The sequence below is a fragment of the Doryrhamphus excisus genome, chromosome 14 (assembly GCF_030265055.1).
Source record: "Doryrhamphus excisus isolate RoL2022-K1 chromosome 14, RoL_Dexc_1.0, whole genome shotgun sequence".
Taxonomy (NCBI): domain Eukaryota; kingdom Metazoa; phylum Chordata; class Actinopteri; order Syngnathiformes; family Syngnathidae; genus Doryrhamphus; species Doryrhamphus excisus.
In genome coordinates, this window is record NC_080479.1 from 464,215 (window position 1) to 472,444 (window position 8,230).

Below are 8,230 nucleotides of genomic sequence, written 5' to 3' on the forward strand. Positions count from 1 at the left end.
AAAGATAACAGTGGCATACAGTGCTAGTCAAAAGTTTGGAGACACTTTAGTATCCTGTTGAATGGGTCTCTGAACAGGCGAGAGAGAAAGAGAGCACCAAGTGTCTCTAAACTTTTGACCGGTAGCGTATGCATTGTCACCATTGCATTTGTATCGGGCATGACCGCTCTTCTGCATTCCCAGCTCATCTGACTAAATGTGTCTGTTTAGTATAATATTTCCACCGAGCAGCCAACCTAGAAAACAGGTTTGTTATTTAATTACATAAGAAGGAAAACAAGGTCACAGCCGTCGCGCGAGATAAAAACTAGCAGGTTTTCTAACAGAAAGGTGATCCATTCGTCCACAAAGTCTATTTGGAGGGGAATTGTTAGAAAAAAGTGAGCTAATGTAACAAGTTTTTCAGTCCCGGTCAATTGGAGGAGCGTTGCGTGAGGTTGGTTCTGATGGGCAGTGTGGTTTCGACCCAGTGGTTTGGGTTTTTGATCATGGAGGACCACACGGACACCTCCTCCTCCGTGGAGTCCATCCAGCCGACGGCGTCGCCGTAGCTCTGACCTGCACGCGAGGATGGCTTAAGCATGCTTGTTTTTTTTTTTTTCCACGCAGTGCGGCCGTTGACGGCATCTGACCTGTTCCGCAGCTGAGGCGGACCCCGCCTATCATGTGCAATTTGAAGCCCTCGCGCTGCCACACGGTCAGCTCGGCACAAGCCTCCTCCAGGTCGCTGGTCTGGAAGCCGTCGTAGACCATGGTGTGGTTGTACGTGGGGCTGACGGCGCGTTTCACCACCTGCGTCTTCTGGCCGCTCTGACAGCCGGCGTCTGGCAGGATGTAACTAAGAGGTGGAGGGGGGGGTTAAAGTGGAACGTGTAAGCGTGCCGCTTCCTGATATGAGGTGACGACACGCAAACACAAACCTTCTCACAAACGAGTCAATAGCGCCTCCTTTTTTGGACAGCAGGCCTTGGGCCTCCTGCAGCCAGATGTGGAGCTCTCCCGTGAGCGGCAGGCCACCTTCTCAACACACACAAAGGAACGCAAAAAGATGTCAGCCTTGTGGTCTTCAAGTAGAATTCCACTTGCTTCCTACCCTCGAAGCCTTCTGGGATGAACTTGATGGAGAAGAGGAGGCTCCCGCGGCTGCTGATGCTCTCCGGCGGCACGTAAAACTGGCACAAGGAGACACGGGACAGACGGTTACGTAAAAAAACCTTCGTTGAAATTCACAGCGTGTCCGCATCTCGGCACCGAAGACGAGACGCCGCCTCCCCTGCCCGCCTTCAAGCGAGGCTGCAAAGGCCTGGACTCAAAGTGGCTTTAAATGATGGCAGGATATCACGGTAGTTGTGGGGCATACACCTCACTAAATGGCTCATCGTTAAAGCAACGTTCATTTATTGAATTGACTATTCAATTATTGAAATCAATCATTTCAAATGTAATCAATCACTGCACATTTCAATTAAAATTGTAATTTAAAGTCATACATGAAAACAATGTTTATGCTGCTTCAAAGATCCTCGAAATGACAGGAGCAGCTTTTGCTGAAGCACAGTGCTCCTGTCATTAATAGAAGATCTTTGACAAGCAGTAGGAGAGAGCACTACTGCCATATAGTGGATCTTTGACTGGCATTTGTTTTGCACTTGGTCCTTAAAAACAAAAACAGCAAAGCACTCCTTTCAATAGATCTTTGACGAGCATGTTTTGCACAGATTAGATGCACAGATGCTAGCCAAAGATTTATTGAAAGGAGTGCTTTGCTGTTTTTGTTTTTAAGGACCAACTGCAAAACAAATAGTAGGCAGTAGTGCTCGCCTACTGCTTGTCAAAGATCTTCTATATATGACAGGAGCACTGTGCTTCAGCAAAACCACGACGACGCAGTATTGGACGGTGTGGGTGTACCTAACGAAGTGGCTACTAACTTGACTCCCGCCCACCCGCGGCTGCAGGTCCTGCCAGAGGGGCTGCGTGCAGGTCCAGTCCCAGAGGCCCAGCGCCACCTCCACCTGGCCCAGGAACACGTTCCTCCCCAGGGGCTCGGCGTGCCACACCGACAGGTTCAAGGTGCGGCTTTTCATCTCGTTGGCTCGCAACTTGTACTGATGAAGAACATGTCAGGATCAAAGGTTGTCATGGCGACGACGACACGGGCCGGCGTTTATAGTATCAGATGCGTTTTATGATGTATGCACAGGATGTTTACTGGGCGTGGGCGTGGCCACCCGTGGCCAGGGTGTGATTGGCTTCCCTTCCGCAGGCGAAACCCAACAAAAAACACATTTTACTGACCGTAAACTAAATAAAGTTTGGCCAGAACCGCTGTCTCACTTTGAGAATTTGCTCGAAGACGGGATTCTGCGTCTTCCTCTTCACCGCCGTCTTCCTCTTGCCGCGACTGGACATGTCGGGCAGCAGGTAGGACTTGACGTATCTGCCAAGCACACACACACACACACACACAGTCATGGAGGGCGTGATGGCGTGATGTCTCAGCGGCGCCCCCCCCCCCCCCCCCCCCGGCATCCACTCACGGGTCAGAGCGGTTGTTGCCCACGCACGAGATGTCCTCGCAGCGGTGCACCTTGACACGCAGCTCCTCCTTGTGGCCGTCGAACGCCAGCGAGAACTGCATACGGCCTTTGACCTCCACCGCCCCGAAGACCCCCGAGCTGAAGAGACTCATGCCGCTGCCCAGCTACGACACGCATAGTCCTGCGTCAGCGCCCGCTGAGTCATCACAAGTGTGTGTGTGTGTGTGTACCGCGGCGCTGGAGTGAAAGTTGTTGCTTTTCAAAGACGACGGCTCCGAGTCGCTGAGGATGCTGCACAGCGACACAGACTCCCTCTTGTACCGCTGGTACGCGTCCTAAAAGGACACACGGGACACGCGGGGGTGCTTACAAGAACAGCAGCTCGCCGCGGCCGTGGCTGTAGACGAGCTCCGTTCTCGCCTTTCACATGGATTACCGTACACGTCACTCGAGACACACTAATGCTCATCTTCCACCCACACGGTCGACATGTTATTGTAGTCAGGACACACACCTGATTTATAGGATTATGAATATTAATAATGAATGACTTTTAAGCAAAGACAGACCTTGGTTGTCGGACTTTTCCTGATGGCCGCAGATTCAAAACTGGCTTGACTCCTGAAATCACACACACACCAAATTATTCAACTATAATTCTTTTTTTTTTAAATCTTTTTAAGTGAATTTGAATTGTTTAAAGTAGTGCGCTAATCGCCACATTATTGCCATATTAATCATTCATCCATTTTCTATACTGTGTATCCTTGCTAGGGTCACGGGTATGCTGGAGCCTATCCCAGCTGACTTTGGGCAAGAGGTGGGGTACACCCTAGACTGGACAAATGTACAAATGTATATGTACGATCTGTTTAATAATTGTAATTTAATAACTTTCATCTATTATATTAACATATTTACTTCTTATTATAGGCGGCACGGTGGTCTAGGGGTTAGCGCACAGACCTCACAGCTAGGAGACCAGGGTTCAATTCCACCCTCGGCCATGTCTGTGTGGAGTTTGCATGTTCTCCCCGTGCATGCGTGGGTTTTCTCCGGGTACTCCGGTTTCCTCCCACATTCCAAAAACATGCTAGGTTAATTAGCCACTCCAAATTGTCCATAGGTATGAATGTGAGTGTGAATGGTTGTTTGTCTATATGTGCCCTGTGATTGGCCGGCATCCCCCGCGACCCTCGTGAGGAAAAGCGGTAGAAAATGAATGAACTTCTTATTATAGTATACATATTTTAGCAATATTCATTCATTCATTCATTTTCTACCGCTTTTTCCTCACGAGGGTCGCGGGGGGTGCTGGAGCCTATCCCAGCTGTCTTCGGGCGAGAGGCGGGGTACACCCTGGACTGGACAAATGTACAAATGTGATATGTATGATCTTTTTAATAATTGTAATTTAATAACTTTCATCTATTATATTAACATATTTACTTCTTATTATAGTATACATATTTTAGCAATATATTTAAAAAAATTACTAGGGCTGTCACGAGATTAAACATTTTTATGAGATTAATCACAGCTTTTTAACTAATCATGATTAATCATCGTTAGCAACTATTTCTGAAATATGCCTATTTTTACTGTAATGAAAAAAAAGATAAATGATATATATTAGTATGGAGCGCTCCAAATGAACTGACATAATACAATACTACAATACAAGTCTATTTGTCCAACACTAGCCTCTTTAATAGTAGTACAACATTTGAATCCCACTTTCAATGGTGTTATGATGAGCAATAAGTGGTGTTGTGTTCACAGACATCACGTCATTTAAGGGAAATGTCATTTCCAGCATGCTTAAAGGTACATAGCATGCATGTTTTTGGAATGTGGGAGGAAAACACCGGAGTACCCGGAGAACATACTCATACTCATACAAACTCCACACAGAGATGCCCCGCGGGTGGAATCGAGCTCAGGTCTCTTAGCTGTGTGTACGACCTCTGACCCCAGGCGTGCTTGCTCTCGTGTGCATGTGTTAATTACACTAAAAATTTAACTGCTGTTAAGGCGACAGCCCTCATTTTTACAAGTAATTTTAATAGCGCTTGCAAGGATAATATTCATTTAGTTAATGATACAAATACACGTTAGTAGCAATACATAGGTTTCATTTTAAAATGTTAATATAATTAATATATCATAATTAGTGTCATTTTGTTAAATCAAACATTTAATAGTGTTTTTCATGATAGAACTAAAAATAAAAGGATGTTTTTTGAGTTCTTAACTGACTCTGCGCTCTCCTCCGTCGACTCCTTCAGTCGACTCTTCCCTTCGAGGGAGGGGCTTTTTGACGGCTGCTCCTCCTCCTGCTCCTCCCTTCTCCCGTTGAACAGGTTGGTAATCGGCACATCTGTTACCGTGGTGACAAAAAGCAACATGGTCAACATGGTCAGGCATGACCTCTTGGTTCTGTTACTACGTCATCGTCGCCAAGACCGACCGCTGCATTTTGACGTCTTGCGGCGTATGGTGGCGTGGACGAGGTCCGAGCCGGACATGCGGCTGCGGTGGCGCCTGCTGGACGCCTCGCTGAACCACGCCCCCGATAGGGTGCGCAGGAGCGTGGGGTCGGTCCTGGTCTGCTGCAGCATCCTGTGAGGTGATGTTGACACAAGGCATGGTTAGCAAACACGACGAGGACGCCCGTGGAGGACGTCATCGAAAGGATACTACAGTACACCTTGACCGCTCTGAACCACTTCCAGTTCTAGTTCTAGTTCTAGTTCCAGTTCCACATTATGATGCGTTTATTAGAGAGGGTGAACAAGTGTGGCGGAAGGAAATGATCCGTTCAAAGAAAGACGAGAAGATACACAGGTGTTTCCTGTTACACGTAATACACATTCCAGCAAGCAGCATTTAATTGCCATCTACGCATGACGTTTTACATACATTCACCAGCCACAACATTAGGTACACCTGTCATGACGTCAAACCCACGATAATCACGCTCAGTCCATCAGCGCTGCTCACTATCAAATAGAGCGCGCCGCTGTACCTAATTGCCGAGTCTACCCGAATGACCGCCAGCCACCTCTGACCTTATGCGTCCCTCGTCGCGGCGCCGCAGGTCCATGTCTCGCAGCAAGACCTGCAGGATGCTGGACTGCTCCTCCTCAGTCAGGTGGCTCAGGTCCAGGGAGCCCTGTGCCTGCACCTCCACATCGGCCTCCATCCCTGTGCCAGGAAAAAAAATATCCTTTAGCTTAGTCCCACAGCACCTGAAGGCAACATTTGCAACTGATTAAGAGTGAGTGGAACGACAACAACCTTTTTATACTCTTTTTATGTCAACAACGAGGCGTGAAAACACACGTAATACGCACGCCAAGCCAGAAGATGGCGCTGTGGTGCAGTCATGTGACTCCATTTTGGATCCATACTGGCAACACCACCACTTTGGTCCTCCATTTTTAGCATTTTTATGAAAAGTTTTTCAGAAATGTAGATTTTTTAAAACTCCAAAAACACTTCTAACACACGCGGAAATAAAAAAAAAAGGCCAAACCTTCAAAGCCACCGTCGTTTTGCCACAAATCCGTGAATGTCTGAGACCTCGTGAGTGGCAGGGACTCTCGAATTGAGCCGAAGGTGACTCAGCAACTTCTCTCATCATGGTGACTTCGTGTGAAATACTTTTAAAAGTCACATGCTGTCAGGTGAGTTATTATACTTCCTGTTAAAAAAACACACCGAAGCTAACGTGTGTGTGAAGGGGGGAGGTTGCCCGAGGCAGGCGTGTAAGCTTCGAGTTAATTGGCGCATGCGCAGTGGCCAGCCGTTGAGTCGTCCAACAGGAAGTGAGCCACCATCAACCGGGCTGGCTAGACCCGACACCTGTTGATGCCACGCAAAAGTACACTAGCGGCGGATACCGACGTCGACTTTGCTCGTCTTTAATTCCCCGAACGAGCTTGTTTTACTTTCTTATTGATCGTGATAAGCAGAGAGCGCGTGAGACGGGACACCTGTCGCCATGTTTCTTTTAAAGCGACAGTCGCGCGTTCAAGCGAACACAACAAACACAACACAAAAGTAGCTTACTTTACCTTCTTAATCGGCAGTCTCCGTGGGCTACATGCGTGGGAAGTGGTGTGCAAAGTTGCCTTGGGTGTTTGTGTGTGCGTGTAAAGTGGTGCTGTGTACACCGACTGACCACGCCCTCTGCTGGCTGCCAGTGTGGGAGGGGGCGTGGCTTTGTGTGCTAGTAACTGTTAAGACTCGTTCAACGCAAGCACAAGCACACACTTGTCCAAGTTGTGGCGACTATCCTGTTGACAAACGCAGCTTAAAAATCCCACAGCACCTGAAGGCACCATTTGCAACTGATTAAGAGTGAGTGGAATGACAACAACCTTTTTATACTCTTTTTTTTGTGTCAACAAATTTGGACCGCTGCCATCGCCGGCTCAGTTCTGTGTGGGGACATTCATGCTTTTTGGTTTTGGTCCAGACGGGAAGTAGCATGTCCCGCCAAATGTCCCCTAAAAGGCCTCAAACGGGGGCTTCTTTCTGACAGCATGAAACGGAACTGCAAAGCCTTTCAGGCTCCCCGGCATGATTCATCAACTTTGCTTAAATTTATTGTTTTTTCAATCATTTTCTGTACTGCTGTACTACATAGGTAAGAATGGGAATGCTTGTTTGTCTATATGTGTCCTGTGATTGGCTGGTGACCAGCCCAGAGTGTACCCCGAAGACATGTGTAATAAATTAAAACCGACAGTTTTCACAGGAACCACAAAATCAAAACAAAAATACAGCGGAATAGGTGCAGATTCTGGAAGAACTAGATAGCTATGTGTGCTGGTTATTGTGTGTAGCTGCTCTATAGGAGTCCACAACTCAATACAAAGGGGCCGAAAAATGAGCATAATAGGTCCCCTTTTAATAAAGGTTTTATGATGGCCACAGAACATATTAATATGGTTTGTCAATTTCATATTACTAGATTATAATTTATATTAATTTTATTTACAAAATTATTTTAATGTAATGATTATGAATAACAATTAAAATTTTTACGTGAAATATTTTTCCTAAATCCAAAGAATAGTAATTGTAATAATAATAATAATAATTGTGATTGGTCAGAGTGAACACAAATCCAAATAATTGTAATCTATGAATGTTATGATGGTATAATGGTGCAGCGTTAGCACACGCAAATCACAGCATTAAGTGATTGAATCCACATAATCAAATATAATAAATCAATCCATAAAATACTCTAGACTGCTCACAAGTCATCACATCAGAAAAGTAGTGCAAAAATCTGGAATAAAAACACCAACACTTGCACCCGTTACACTATGTAGCATTTGGAGACTGGGGGCCTGGGGGTGGGGGGTAGGGGGTGGTGGAGACCAATCAGAAGAGGGCCGTGACTTGTCACAATTCCATGAGTCATTCCCGTGTGGCGTCCTTCATCCTCGTCCTTCGTTTCACTGAGGCTGCTCTCTGCACACACACACACACACACACACACAACAATGGCATCATGGACTTCCTGGCTGCTCACCAAAGTGTACATTTGTCTTAACATGTCCTGCTGAGGTGGATAATGAAGTCCTGCACAGTTACTGAACTGCCGCTAGAGGCCGCTGTTTGACGCAGCCGCACTCACATGGGGTCGTAGGTGCTCTGCTCCTTGGATTTGA

At 46.8% G+C, this 8,230-nt stretch overlaps 1 protein-coding gene across 7 annotated transcripts; it reads right to left on the bottom strand.

Annotated features, from left to right (window-relative positions):
- Positions 1–39: 39 nt before the first annotated feature.
- LOC131102366 (synaptotagmin-like protein 2) lies at positions 40–6,784 on the bottom strand. 7 transcript variants are annotated; one of them, XM_058047977.1, is made up of 14 exons: positions 6,079–6,559; positions 5,841–5,975; positions 5,612–5,747; positions 5,011–5,162; positions 4,800–4,920; positions 3,110–3,161; positions 2,771–2,875; positions 2,541–2,704; positions 2,338–2,440; positions 1,932–2,108; positions 1,094–1,172; positions 921–1,020; positions 633–838; positions 42–558 (listed from the first exon to the last, which is right to left on the bottom strand). In XM_058047977.1, exons 3-14 carry the CDS (start codon positions 5,743–5,745, stop codon positions 413–415), a joined length of 1,539 nt encoding a protein of 512 aa, XP_057903960.1. In that variant the 5' UTR covers positions 5,746–5,747; positions 5,841–5,975; positions 6,079–6,559; the 3' UTR covers positions 42–412. The 7 variants fall into 7 exon arrangements, with proteins under 7 accessions (XP_057903962.1, XP_057903960.1, XP_057903958.1 ...); XM_058047979.1 differs by lacking the exons at positions 5,841–5,975; positions 6,079–6,559 and adding an exon at positions 6,620–6,784 and having other exon boundaries at positions 40–558; positions 1,947–2,108; XM_058047975.1 differs by having other exon boundaries at positions 5,841–6,559.
- Positions 6,785–8,230: the final 1,446 nt, after the last annotated feature.

What these genes read in the sequence shown, in the direction of transcription:
- LOC131102366 (XM_058047977.1), bottom strand. Translation starts at nt 5,745, where the DNA reads ATGGAGGCCGATGTGGAGGTGCAGGCACAGGGCTCCCTGGACCTGAGC. An exon ending in TCGACGGAGGAGAGCGCAGA is followed by an intron (nt 3,162 to 4,799) that starts GTCAGTTAAGAA and finishes GTGTGATTTCAG; the next exon opens with GAGTCAAGCCAGTTTTGAAT. An exon ending in CATCCCAGAAGGCTTCGAGG is followed by an intron (nt 1,021 to 1,093) that starts GTAGGAAGCAAG and finishes GTGTGTGTTGAG; the next exon opens with AAGGTGGCCTGCCGCTCACG.